Consider the following 13,393-nt stretch of genomic DNA (forward strand, 5'->3'; position numbering starts at 1 on the left):
AACGAATTCAAAGCTGAAAATAAGCAAAAAAAAGGACAGAACTAACTGACGGAGAGGTGAAGCCCCATCGCCCGATTTCACTTGCATTAGGTCGAGGCGCAAAAGGGGTGCAGGATCGCTGCCATAGTAAAAATCAAGCTCTGATGTCTTTGTCGATCCATGTTTCTGTAAACTATCATAGGATCTCTCATTCTATCCGTTTCATTTCTAGCATCGCTTCCATTTTTCAAAATGGATCTTTTAAATCAGTAACTGCAAATTCACGACTGCGCAGCGCAATGATTTTTGTGAGGTATGAGACCAAACATCAATAGGATGTATATGCATATATAACGGGTTCAAAACGACATGAAGCACGGTGCAATTGCGTATGCGGCTTCTCTCGAGGCGGTGCGGTGAAGCGTAGTGGTTAGAGCGCACTGGATCCGTGCTTCATGTCGTTTTGATCCGGCTATGCATACGGGCGGGTGTGGTGTAGCGGCTAGAGGTTCCGCTTTCTGCACGATCGATCGGAGGTTCGAATCCGCCCTAGTGCTCACCAAGCTTTTCATCCCTCTGGGGTCGATAAATTGGTGCCAGACTTGTCTGCGAGGATAAAAACACTGACTTGGCACATCGGCTAGTCACCGCAAGTCATTGTATAGGCCAGTTACACGTTCGTAAACCTCAAACGATTCTGAATTGAAGTGAGCGAGGGGAGCATCCCAAGCGGATTGATTAACGCCAGGAATTGTATAATATTTTATTTATTTATGCATACGACTCACCGTTAGTCGTGTTGTTGTCAATGGGTTAGGATTGAAATGTTTGTAAATAAAGCCTCATAAGCATAGCGGTCTGTACCTTCAAATTGAGCGATTCTGTTGACTCTCAATTTTTCAGGATGTCTCATAAAGTTCCAAGCCCTGCCAATTGCGGAGCGACCAGCACATTTAACGGCTCCATTCGAACTAGATCTCAATGTTGATTCCATCGAATTGTGCGCTACTCGCTGTTATCAGGTGTGTGACCATATAGCTGAAATATACTGACTAAGCAAATCTTTTTCAATTTGGTTCAAGATATGCCGGTTAAGGATAAAGGCAACGTTCACGAAACTTTTTAGTTTTTGACTCGTAGTATGTGCGCTTCATGGTCTTGATGAATAGAACATAAGAAGAAAAGCCGATAAAAATCCTGTGAAGCAAGGAGAAAAACCGGGAATTGAATGCCACAGGTTTCCCGACAGGACAACTCTATGTTTAGTAAACTTCATCACTTCCGGAGGCTTTACCGGATTTTTATCGGCTTTTCTTCTTATGTTCTATTCATCAGAACCATGAAGCGCACCTCCTACGAGTCAAAAATTAAAAAGTTTCGTGAACGTTGCCTTTAACCTTAAAGGCATCACCCCACGAATCTGAGGTGGTGCAGATTTCAGGTGGAGTATTTGTATACGGGATGGGAGACTACGGAGAGGGGGGTGGTTCCGTCCATTTCTTCCTAAATGCCGTAAAAAACGGCCCGGAAGATGCGGCGCCGCACAAGGCTGACGCGCTCCAGTCGAGCTCCTTGTAGAAAATAGTGCGCCAAAACGCCTGAAGCCGTATCTTCCGGGCCGTTTTTTACGGCAATTAGGAAGAAATGGACGGAATCACCCCCCTCTCCGTAGTCTCCCATCCCGTATACGAATACTCCACCTGAAATCAGCACCACCTCAGATTCGTGGGGTGATGCCTTTAAGGGACATATTTTGAACCAAATCACTTCACGAAGAAACACCACGCCTCCGGCACTGATGAAGTTCACTTTATGCCTTTTTGAGGTGGAAAGAGTTGTGCCGTCGGATAAACTGAGACTTCTGAATACTCTTTATTGCTCTGACTCTTGAGTTAGTGGGGTGTTTCGCGTTTCTCTGGAATTTCGAAAACTATGTACCGCTCCCTACGTAATGTTGTGATGAACACAACAGCGGAGAACGAACGTTGCCCTTAATTTACTGTGTTTTCATTTAGAACTCCTCAAACACTTTTTTCTTGCTTGTTTGTCTCCATTCAATATGAGTTTCTTCGGTGACGTTAGTGCCTCTGAAGTGACAACGTACGTGGACATAAAGACAATTTTTGATGTTAGGATCTCTTTAAGAGTAGACCAAGGTAGAAGTGAAGTTCACGAGTGTGAGAGAGATCACACTCAGCATCACCACCCTTCAACAATTCCAGAAAAGCTCGTGTGCAGTAATCCACGTATTTTCTTTTCCTCAATGATTTATAGTCGGGTCAAAACAAAGAGGCGTGGTGATGATGGAGGTTGGAATCGGCGTGGGACCATTACGAGCTGCAGCGATGGATGCTGCTAGCCAGGGTCCCCCGCGATCCTAACCATTATGCTCCACCGGGCCGCTTCGAGCGCAGCCATATACGCAATTGCATTGCAACTGTCTTTTTTTCCTACTATAGATTAATACTATTGATAGATTGCGGACAATCCGCAGTTCGTTGATTAATTGTGTTAATTGTGTTGGTGAGACAGCTTGAGCTTCTTATCATATTACAAAATGAACACGCAAAATTGTCCGCGTCTCCGTTCGTCTGACACAAATTCTCACTAGCAATGAAAAATTTAGCGGTGTTGTGAAAAATCTACTGTAGTGTTGAGTCAAAACGACATGAAGCACGGAGAGTTGCGCAAGCGGGTGCGCTCGAAGCGGTGCAATAGAGCGCAGCGGTTAGGATCGAGGTGGGACCGTGACGAACTGCAGAGATGGATGGCGGTAGCGAGGATCATTACACGATGCCAACCGATGCAGTACACCGCGCCGCCTCGAGCGCAGCCGCTTACGAAACTGTTTCATGTCGTTTTGACCCAATTATACCTGTTTTGGGAAGTTGAACCATTTCAGTTTATGGCTGACTATGTTGCTCGCTCCCGATATACTCGCACCCTACATCACTCGAGGTAAAGCATGTGGTTTGGAATTGAGCCCGATTCCCCTCATTCTCATGAACTACATTCCTACCATTACTAACTCGTGCAGAGACATGGAAAACATCGAAAATTTCACGATGCGCTACCTTTAAAGGCATCATTCCACGAATCTGGCGTGGTATGGATTTCGGTTGGAGAATACCTATATCAGGTCGTAAATTATGTATTTAGGGGTGGTTCCGCTCGTCTTTCCCTGCATCACTGTAAACAGGCAGCTTCGGAATGCGGTTCCCTGCGTCGTCCTCTATTGCAACGTGCTACCCTGGCGCCCGCCCCGCCTGTGATTCGTCGAAAATCCATTCGGACGCCCCGATAGGCAATTCATTTCATTCGACGAATCACTGGCGGGGGCAGGGCGCAAGGGTGGCGCGTTACAATAGAGGACATCGTAAAAAGCCGCATTTCGAAGCCGTCTGTTTACACTGATGCAGGGAAGATGAGCGGAACCACCTCCATATACATAATCTACTACCCGGTATAGGTATACTCCAACAAAAATCCATACCACGCCAGATTCGTGGGATGATGCATTTAACTAATTGAATATAAAGAAAGAACTACAGAGTGTTTTCCTAAATGAATTCTTCAACAACCAGCCTGAACGTCCGGCTGAAGCCGAACTTCAGGCTGTTTTGGTGTTCGCTTTGCTCGCCTTCACCGATCAATAAGAAATAACAGTAACGAAATTTTTTGTAAAATTTTAATTGTTTTTTTCTATCAACGCTCCCTTCAATTTTTTTAACCCGAAAATTTAGGCATATATGTAAGATGTTCTATATTTGGAGAACAATCAAACTTGAATTTACATCTATGTTTCTCTCACATCTCCACAATGTGAGAACATCATTCGAAGTATGAGTCTCCTCCGTTCTCAGCTGTTAGCAAAGAGTGATGTGCTAACATGAAATGACGTGAATATCACTATCGTAGTAATAAAAAATAACGTTCTACGTCAGTTCGCGCAAACCGTTGGCTACTATATATTGTATTTAAAGGCATCACTCCACGAATCTGCGGTGGTGCGGATTCCCGGTGGAGTATTCGTATACGGAATCGTAGATTATTGAGAGAAGGGTGATTCCGTTCATTTCTTCTTAACTAACGTAGAAAACGGCCTGGAAGATACGGCTTCAAGCGTTCCAGCACGCTATTTTCTACAATGAATTTGGTTGGAGCGCGCCAGCCTTCTGCGCGCGCCGCATCTTTCGGCTCGTTTTTTTTTACGGAAATTAGGAAGAAATGGACGAAATCACCCCTCTCTCCATAATCTCCGATCCCGTATAAGAATACTCCACCTGAAATCCGTACCACCTCAGATTCGTGGGGTGATACCTTTAATCTTTATTCTTTGCTTGAACGAAACTTTATCACTTATCACAACAACTATCGAAGCGCATTTCGATGGTATTAACTCCAAATCAGCGTCGTTGAACTAGGCACTGCTCCTCTAAATTCTGACAGCACGTTGGGCTGACGTCTACTGGGCTTCCGGCTTCTTATACTACTCCCTTTTCTTCCTTTTTTTATTCCACTCTGAATCTGGTTGCAATAATTGGAATGTATTGTGTTAGGTATTTGCAGGACGGCTGTACCGGTGCAAAGTATGATCCAGATAGCAAGACGTGTTCGCTTTCGTACAATGACAAGCAGTACTGCACAAACGCTAAAGTGAACCTTCACTACGATGCGAAGAATATAACGTGGCTCCATTGCGTTAATTGTTGTATGTTACGCTTGATTACGTTAATGTTGCGCATCATCTATATAGAATGCACTATTATTGCAGATAGCCTTAAAGAGTCAGATAAGACAGAGTTGGCTGAACAACATGAGGCCGCAGTGACTCATGTTCCTTCTGACGATTCTACTTCTTTGACGACAACTACCGCTCAAAGCACCACTAAAACAGTAGAGCTATCACTCGCGACCGATGGTACTACGCCAGATATCGGCGAACCAGTGCAGGTGCAAGGTAATCGTACAAGACCCGAAACAGCGTCTCACTTCCAAAGAGGTACATTTAACTCTCAATAACTTCGTCTGCAACTGATTATTGGTTCTTTTCAGGTTGCGCAATAAAATTCCAAGCTAGGCCGTTCTCACAACGTCCCGCACAGTTCCATGCGGAATTTGAGATTGAGCTACATGTTGATTCAGTTGAGCTTTGTGCAACTCGTTGTTATCAGGTTTGTGATGTTACGTGTTGTTAATCTTTGTTTAAGCTGAAAATTTTCAAATTGTGTCAGGAAATACGTTCTATTCCAAAAAAAAACTCTGACCAATTGGAACGATTCTTCGTACATCTGGACCTTTTCTACTTGGATCCATATACAAATAACTTTTGTTGGCATTTGGGTACACTTGGGCGTAACAGGTGAAGGGATGCGATCCCAAAAAATGAGCTATTGAGGACCGGCGCTTTTTCATTTTCAGATGCTCAAAGCGGCATATTAGCTTTCGACCCTGCGAGCATCCTTACAATTATTCCTAGAAGAAAACAAGAAATAATAAACAAGGCTAAATGCCTTAAACTGACACAAATTGAGGTTAGCAATTTAAGATTGTTCCTTCTATCCGCGCTAGCACCATTTTTTTACGACGATTAGATAAAGATGAGAGGAACCGCACTGGGTTCCGCAATCTACTAGCCGAATTCTACGTTTTCGCTTTTTCGTCGCGTTTTCCATCAAAATCGCGATACGCTCCCTTTAAAGGCATCACCCCACGAATCTGAGGTGGTATGGATTTCAGGTGGAGTATTCTTATATTCTTATTCTTTCTTATTCTTATACTTGTTATAGAGAGGTGGGTGATTCCGTTCATCTCTTCCTAATGGCCGTAGAAAACGGTCCGGAAGATGCGGCGCGTGCACATGGCTGGCGCGCCCCAATCGAACTCGTCATAGAAAATAGCGCGCCGGATCGCTCGAAGCCGTATCGTCAGGGCCGTTTTTTACGGCAGTTAGGAAGAAATGGACGGATTCACCCTTCTCTCCATAATCTCCGATCCCGTATAAGAATACTCCACCTGAAATCCGTACCACCTCAGATTCGTGGGGTGATGCCTTTAATCTTTATTGTTTGCTTGAAAGAAACTTTATCAATATTGAAGCACATTTCGAGGGAATTAACCCCAAATCAACGTCTTCTATTATTACATTATGTTACTGACCTAATCGGCGGGCTGATTTCATCGCCTGGCGGGATTACCGGCATTTTCCGCCGAGATGTGCCGTTCTTGAGCACTGCTCTGCTCAACCTTCTTGCTCTTCTGTGAGAGCTTGCACAGGATCAATCCATTGGTCGCTATTTCATATCCTGCGAAGCCTCACGTCTTCCTTGAACTGCCTATCCAACGCCGAGTGTCCTCATGTTCTCTTTCACCACCTCAGTCCAGAACTTCCGTTTTCGGGCAGCTGGTCCCCTCCAGCTTGAATCCGACAAACTCCTCAACACTCGTTGAACAAGGCGATCTGCCGGTCTCCTTAATATATGACCAGAGGGGCGACGACGATTTTCTGTAGCCACTTTCGATGGCGGTCCAAGATGCTGATATCTTCCACTTGTCTGCATTGATACACCACATCGATTTCCTTTTAGCTTTTTATTGTTGTATACTCCGGGCAAAAACTAGCCAAACAGCCGTCTAAACAGTTTCCTTCCCGTGCAATCAAGAGTTTCCATCACCGTAGACGGCGCTGCCCAAGTCTCCGACCCGTACATCATGATAGGGCGAATTACGCATAGGTAGACTCGCAGCTTGACTTAGTTGGTGTTGTGGGTCGACCAGAGGCATTTCCTCGGAGAGTTAAATGCAGAAATCGTCTAAGCGCATCTTTGCTGAATATCTTTTTCGTAGCTGCCATTGTTCTCCAGCGTACAGCAAAGGTAACAGAACTCATCGGCGAGTTCGATCTGTTGACCCTCCACCCTGATTCCCGTTCGAGGTCTCGAGGAGATCCACATTTGCTTGCATTTATCAAGGCGTAGACGTTGTCCATAGGCTGCAGACAGCTTCGATGTAAGGCTGACAACATGTCGAAGTTTCGTACTGCTTTCCGCGAGTATAGAAACATCGTCGGCGTACTTGATTTCACTCATGGAGCACCCGGGTGGTGCTAAGTCGATGTCAGCAAGACACCGATAGGCTGTTCTTCGCATAACGTCGTCGATAGCGAAGTCGAACAGGAAGAGTCATGCCATTGCCGCTCTTCTTACTCCAGTTACCCCCCTTAAACGGTGTTGTACATCCGGGTGGTGTTCGAACTGCAGCAGTTGTTCGTTGATTCGTGTCACCAAGCAAGCGCACGAAGTTTCCTGGTACTCGATTGGTGCGCAGTGACTTGAAAAGACGGCCTCGATGAGGAGAGTTGAAAGTCCAGAAAGGCTAATTGTTTTAGCTTCAAATACTGCGGCCAGATTGCAATCACCCTCCCAACGATGAACACTGATCGACTGTTCCTCGCATGATGCCATGTCATGATCAATCGTAGATCGGCGAGGACGAAAGCTAGCTTGCTCGTCGCGTGCTGTTTATTCACGATGCCTGATAAGTCGGTCCAAGATAATCCGCTCCAATACCTTGTACATATCAGAAAATAGCAGAGAGATTCTTCGATTGTTTCTAGGGTCTGTCGCGGATAACTTCTTGTGGAGAGGAATTATGATAACGTGTTTCTACGTGTCAGTTATCTTTACGTCTACCCATGTTGAGCGAAGATCGTGTCATGATCTCTATCATCTCACGGATCCCAGACGTAGGAAGATATTACAGCATTTCCCCGCTAATTCCGCCGTCTCCACCGCATTTTCTATCTTTAAATTTTTTGGATACAGACCAGAACTTCCGGCTCGGTCGGTGGTACCTCGTTAACCACATATATCGGTCTATCGACGTGCTCGAATTCAGAAACTGGCAGAAACCGGTTCAACAACGTCTTAAAGGGATTCCTCCAAGTTGGAAAGGTTCACTTACCCATTGACAGTGTTGATGACTGAACATCTTTTCATCTTGCGCTATACCATTTCAGTAAAGCATAGGCTTTACGCGGGTTCTTGTCCTTCCACGCCTTTCAAACTTTTTTGCTTTTAACCATGCGTCATCGCGGACATCCGATTGAGGATTGTTCCTCATCAGAACGCAGTCGAGCTGAAGTTTAAGACTCCTCATCTTTAACTTGTTCCGCTCTTGGGACTTTAAAATAGCTGACCCTGCCACGTGAGCTAATGTCGTCGATGATTCCTCCTAAACGTGGAAGTGATGATGAAGCCTGTATGAGTCGATCAGAGGGTAACAGTTATCCGACGTGTGCTCCGCTTTATAATATCATTTTTCTAGCACATCGGATCGCTGGTCAAGTCCCATCTTCGCATTTTCGTCGATTGCGACAATGACCATCTGTTGGCTGGGTATTTTAGACATCAGTGCATTCAGCTCCTCAGCGGTTTCCGTAGGTGCGTGGGCACTCAAGACCCAGAGTGTACATCCTCTGCAATCCCGCAGTTGTATAAAGGCGCAAGTAAACGATGTTGAGGCAAATTTCTCCACTATGTTGGTGTAATGAAATGATCAGTTCTAAATAATCATTCCTCGCACCTATCGCGCAGCCACCTGCTTTCTCCTCATCAGCATCGCCGCAGTATATCATGTAATTCTCGATGCTAATGATAGGCAGATCTCTCATGTGGGTTTCCTGCAGTGTAGCAAACCCGCACCGAGATATCGCAGAAGTCTAGACAGGACGGTTTGTTGGAGTTCACTTGACAGTGTTCGGCAGTTTAGCGTGACGAAACGGATGGTTGTTGCCAAAGATTCCATGCTCTCTTCAGGCAGTTGGCCTTTGTCTTTCAGGTGATGGGCTTTGGCGATAAAGGACTGGAAGACGGCACTTTTTTGCAATGTATGGGAATCTTTCGCAAAATAACAGCGCAGGTTATATAGCTCGTACGTCCCCACTGCGTACACTCGTACGCCTGATCGCGTTTAGTTAAAGCAAGGTCACCACGGGCAGGTAGCAGTCAGACTCGTAAACGCGACCCCAATTATTATTATTATTATCCCGCATTATTGGTCAAATTTATTTAATTGGTAATATATCGTGATCATGTATTGATTTGCAAGACTGATAACTCGTTCTCGTCTCCGCAAAGTTTGCAAAACAATGCCCTACGGATCTTCGACATATATGGAAAAATGTTTTAGTATATGGGGATTTTAGGTCGAGGATAGCGGCTAGACTTCATTAGATATCAGTGACATATGATTTTAATGGATTTTTCAGGACATAAGCAGTATTTTACCCGTGAGTGTCTCGTTGAGCTTAGAAAGGTTGTGACCTGTGGGCAACTCTTTGGTTTGTTGTCCTCTTTTCCTTCCCCATAAAGCACACTATGAGGCAAAATTACATCAAAACTTCTGAAGTTGTTCATGACACATTTTATTCATGTCTTGAAGTAAAACTTTATATTTCGTTTGCAAATTGAAGGATGGTTGCTCTGGTGCGAAATTCGATCCGAAGACAATGTCTTGTGCGCTCTCGTACAACGACAAACACTTTTGCACTACCGCAGAAGTTGTTTTACACTACGAAGCTAAGGAATTGACGTGGATTCATTGCGTCAACTGCTGTAAGCTAACATCCAATGCATACAGAGCTCTGAATTCCACTTAAAGAAACATTTCCAGATAGTCTGAAATCGCGTGCAGAGCAGGAGTCAAAGGCTGAAAAAAAGCCTGAGAACATAGATCTCACAACAACAGAACCATCTTCCAGTACTGAAGCACAACGTGATAAAGATTCGTCCACCCCAGCACTGCTAAACGAAACGACAATATCGCAAAAAGAAATTGATGCTCTTCTTGAAAAGGGTGACGGTTCGGAAAAAATAACCAATGTTACTTTTGAAAAGGAAAGAATTCAGGATGTGTCGTGAATTTTCAAATCGTCGAGCTTGAAGAACGACCACCTCACTTCACTTCCACTTTCGAAAGGAGCTTCACAGCTGAAACTGCTGAAATATGTGCGTTTCGATGCTACCAGGTTCGATAATTAGTACATTCATTTGATTTTCAGCTTTCTGCCTATCAGATTTGAGTTGCGCTAGTTAGAGATGAAAATCAATTTCATATAAAAAAAATCGGAAGCATTTTTTTGGCAAACTTCATATAGAAGAACGAACAATTGAAGAGACGCAGGAACTTCACAATAATAATCCAACCCATTTAAACAGCGACTGATCGCAATTGGCTACAAACGCGATGTGTAAACAATTATCCACTCTCTAGGACGGATGTACTGGAGCAAAGTTCCAACCGGACTCAAATTCGTGTTCACTGTCATACCATGACAAAGCATTCTGTTCAAATTCAAATCTTGTTACGGTCGCACGTCCACATCAACCCGTGTTCATGCACTGCTTAAGCTGCGGTATGTTAATGACTTGCTCACGTTTCAGTTACTACCTCCTATCATTAACAATGTTCAGTGCCACATAAGTCTGCAACGGAAGAAGGACGCACAGACAACGGATTTCTAAGTGAGAATGTCGATGAAACAACTAAAAAAGAAGACTTTGAGGAGGCTAAACTACAAGTAACATCAGAGCCTGCTAGTAGCACGATGACAACCTCGCCCGAAGGTACAGTGACCGAACCAGGCGGCAGGGAGGTTATAACCACCGGAAAGCTCGAAGAGTCCACAACATCCAGCCAAAAGGAAGCAAGCGGAGAAGAACCACAAGAAAGCAATAAAGTGCCTAATGTGCAAGCAAGTGTAGATGAGGGAGCAAGCACAGTTCCAGCTGCAGGACCGTCGGAAACTCCAACAACAACAACGAGTTCTGGTGAGCCATCAGCGACATCATCAACAGTGACCACTCCAACTGGCTCTGAAGGAACGAGTGCTAGTACTTCTGAGACGGGCACCTCCGTCACTGAGGCTGGTGGCACAACATCCAGCCAAGAGGAGGCAAGCGGAGAAGAACCACAAGAAAGCAATAAAGTGCCTAATGTGCAAGCAAGTGTAGATGAGGGAGCAAGCACAGTTCCAGCTGCAGGACCATCGGCAACTCCAACAACAGCAGCGAGTTCTGGTGAACCATCAGCGACATCATCAACAGTGACATCTCCAACTGGCTCTGAAGGAACGAGTGCTAGTACTTCTGAGACGGGCACCTCCGTCACTGAGGCTGGTGGCACAACATCCAGCCAAGAGGAGGCAAGCGGAGAAGAACCACAAGAAAGCAATAAAGTGCCTAATGTGCAAGCAAGTGTAGATGAGGGAGCAAGCACAGTTCCAGCTGCAGGATCATCGGCAACTCCAACAACAGCAGCGAGTTCTGGTGAACCATCAGCGAAATCATCAACAGTGGCCTCTCCAACTGGCTCTGAAGGAACGACTGCTTCTCCCACAGCGACACCCACAGCTTCTCAACTGGTGCTGAAGAAACGACCAAGTATTTCTGGGACAGGCACCTCCGTCACTGAGGCTGGTGGCACAACATCCAGCCAAGAGGAGGCAAGCGGAGAAGAACCACAAGAAAGCAATAAAGTGCCTAATGTGCAAGCAAGTGTAGATGAGGGAGCAAGCACAGTTCCAGCTGCAGGATCATCGGAAACCCCAACAACAGCAGCGAGTTCTGGTGAACCATCAGCCTCATCAACAGTGGCCTCTCCAACTGGCTCGAAGGAACGACTACCTGCGAGCCATCAGCGACGTCACCAACAGCAGCCTCCAACTGGTGCTGAAGAAACGACTGCCAGTACTTCTGGGACAGGCACCTCCGTCACTGAGGCTGGTGGCAAAAACAACATCCAGCCAAGAGGAGGCAAGCGGAGAAGAACCACAAGAAAGCAATAAAGTGCCTAATGTGCAAGCAAGTGTAGATGAGGGAGCAAGCACAGTTCCAGCTGCAGGACCATCGGCAACTCCAACAACAGCAGCGAGTTCTGGTGAACCATCAGCGACATCATCAACAGTGACATCTCCAACTGGCTCTGAAGGAACGACTGCAAGAGAAACGGAAAACCACAAAACAATAAAGTCCACAGCAATGTAGATAGGGGCAGCACAGTTCCAGCCAAACCCAACCAGCAGCAGTTCTGGTGAACCATCAGCGACACACAACAGCCTCTCCAACTGGCTGCTGAAGAAACGACCAGTCTCAAGCACCTCCGTCACTGAGGCTGGTGGCACAACATCCAGCCAAGAGGAGGCAAGCGGAGAAGAACCACAAGAAAGCAATAAAGTGCCTAATGTGCAAGCAAGTGTAGATGAGGGAGCAAGCACAGTTCCAGCTGCAGGATCATCGGAAACCCCAACAACAGCAGCGAGTTCTGGTGAACCATCAGCGACATCATCAACAGTGGCCTCTCCAACTGGCTCTGAAGGAACGACTGCCAGTACTTCTGGGACAGGCACCTCCGTCACTGAGGCTGGTGGCACAACATCCAGCCAAGAGGAGGCAAGCGGAGAAGAACCACAAGAAAGCAATAAAGTGCCTAATGTGCAAGCAAGTGTAGATGAGGGAGCAAGCACAGTTCCAGCTGCAGGATCATCGGAAACCCCAACAACAGCAGCGAGTTCTGGTGAACCATCAGCGACATCATCAACAGTGACCTCTCCAACTGGCTCTGAAGGAACGACTGCTCTAATAAAAACAGTACTTCTGGGACAGGCACCTCCGTCACTGAGGCTGGTGGCACAACATCCAGCCAAGAGGAGGCAAGCGGAGAAGAACCACAAGAAAGCAATAAAGTGCCTAATGTGCAAGCAAGTGTAGATGAGGGAGCAAGCACAGTTCCAGCTGCAGGATCATCGGAAACCCCAACAACAGCAGCGAGTTCTGGTGAACCATCAGCGACATCATCAACAGTGACCTCTCCTAACTGGCTCTGAAGGAACGACTGCTAGTACTTCTGGGACGGGCACCTCCGTCACTGAGGCTGGTGGCACAACATCCAGCCAAGAGGAGGCAAGCGGAGAAGAACCACAAGAAAGCAATAAAGTGCCTAATGTGCAAGCAAGTGTAGATGAGGGAGCAAGCACAGTTCCAGCTGCAGGATCATCGGAAACCCCAACAACAGCAGCGAGTTCTGGTGAACCATCAGCGACATCATCAACAGTGACCTCTCCAACTGGCTCTGAAGGAACGACTGCTATACTTCTGCGAGCCCAGGACCACGCTTCCCAACTGGTGCTGAAAACGACTGCCAGTACTTCTGGGACAGGCACCTCCGTCACTGAGGCTGGTGGCACAACATCCAGCCAAGAGGAGGCAAGCGGAGAAGAACCACAAGAAAGCAATAAAGTGCCTAATGTGCAAGCAAGTGTAGATGAGGGAGCAAGCACAGTTCCAGCTGCAGGATCATCGGAAACCCCAACAACAGCAGCGAGTTCTGGTGAACCATCAGCGACATCATCAACAGT

The 13,393-nt window shown here is 46.2% G+C and overlaps 3 protein-coding genes across 8 annotated transcripts in view; 1 reads left to right on the forward strand and 2 right to left on the reverse strand.

Moving 5' to 3' along the window:
* RB195_019399 (uncharacterized protein) overlaps nt 1-13,393 on the forward strand; it is a gene marked incomplete at both ends in the record, with an annotated part of 53,191 nt that overhangs the window by 24,350 nt on the left and 15,448 nt on the right. For 3 of the 6 annotated variants that reach the window (XM_064187225.1, XM_064187227.1, XM_064187228.1), the window contains 13 exons: nt 883-1,001; nt 4,549-4,690; nt 4,754-4,981; nt 5,035-5,153; nt 9,452-9,593; nt 9,652-9,834; nt 9,888-10,006; nt 10,252-10,393; nt 10,452-11,726; nt 11,788-11,916; nt 12,028-12,552; nt 12,642-12,812; nt 12,865-13,365. In XM_064187225.1, the coding sequence (XP_064043107.1) occupies nt 883-1,001; nt 4,549-4,690; nt 4,754-4,981; nt 5,035-5,153; nt 9,452-9,593; nt 9,652-9,834; nt 9,888-10,006; nt 10,252-10,393; nt 10,452-11,726; nt 11,788-11,916; nt 12,028-12,552; nt 12,642-12,812; nt 12,865-13,365 (3,795 nt within the window). Of the gene's footprint in view, nt 1-882; nt 1,002-4,548; nt 4,691-4,753; nt 4,982-5,034; nt 5,154-9,451; nt 9,594-9,651; nt 9,841-9,887; nt 10,007-10,251; nt 10,394-10,451; nt 11,917-12,023; nt 12,553-12,641; nt 12,813-12,864; nt 13,366-13,393 lie in introns of those variants that run through there. The other 3 variants (XM_064187226.1, XM_064187223.1, XM_064187224.1) reach the window with 3 other exon arrangements.
* RB195_019401 (uncharacterized protein) lies at nt 6,315-6,539 on the reverse strand (the record flags this gene model as incomplete). The annotated part of the gene is made up of 1 exon (XM_064187230.1): nt 6,315-6,539. One exon carries the CDS (start codon nt 6,537-6,539, stop codon nt 6,315-6,317), a length of 225 nt encoding a protein of 74 aa, XP_064043110.1.
* Nucleotides 6,792-7,127, reverse strand: RB195_019402 (uncharacterized protein; the record flags this gene model as incomplete). Its single annotated transcript, XM_064187231.1, has 1 exon — nt 6,792-7,127. One exon carries the CDS (start codon nt 7,125-7,127, stop codon nt 6,792-6,794), a length of 336 nt encoding a protein of 111 aa, XP_064043111.1.

This window comes from Necator americanus, chromosome II, assembly GCF_031761385.1.
Source record: "Necator americanus strain Aroian chromosome II, whole genome shotgun sequence".
Taxonomy (NCBI): Eukaryota; Metazoa; Nematoda; class Chromadorea; order Rhabditida; family Ancylostomatidae; genus Necator; species Necator americanus.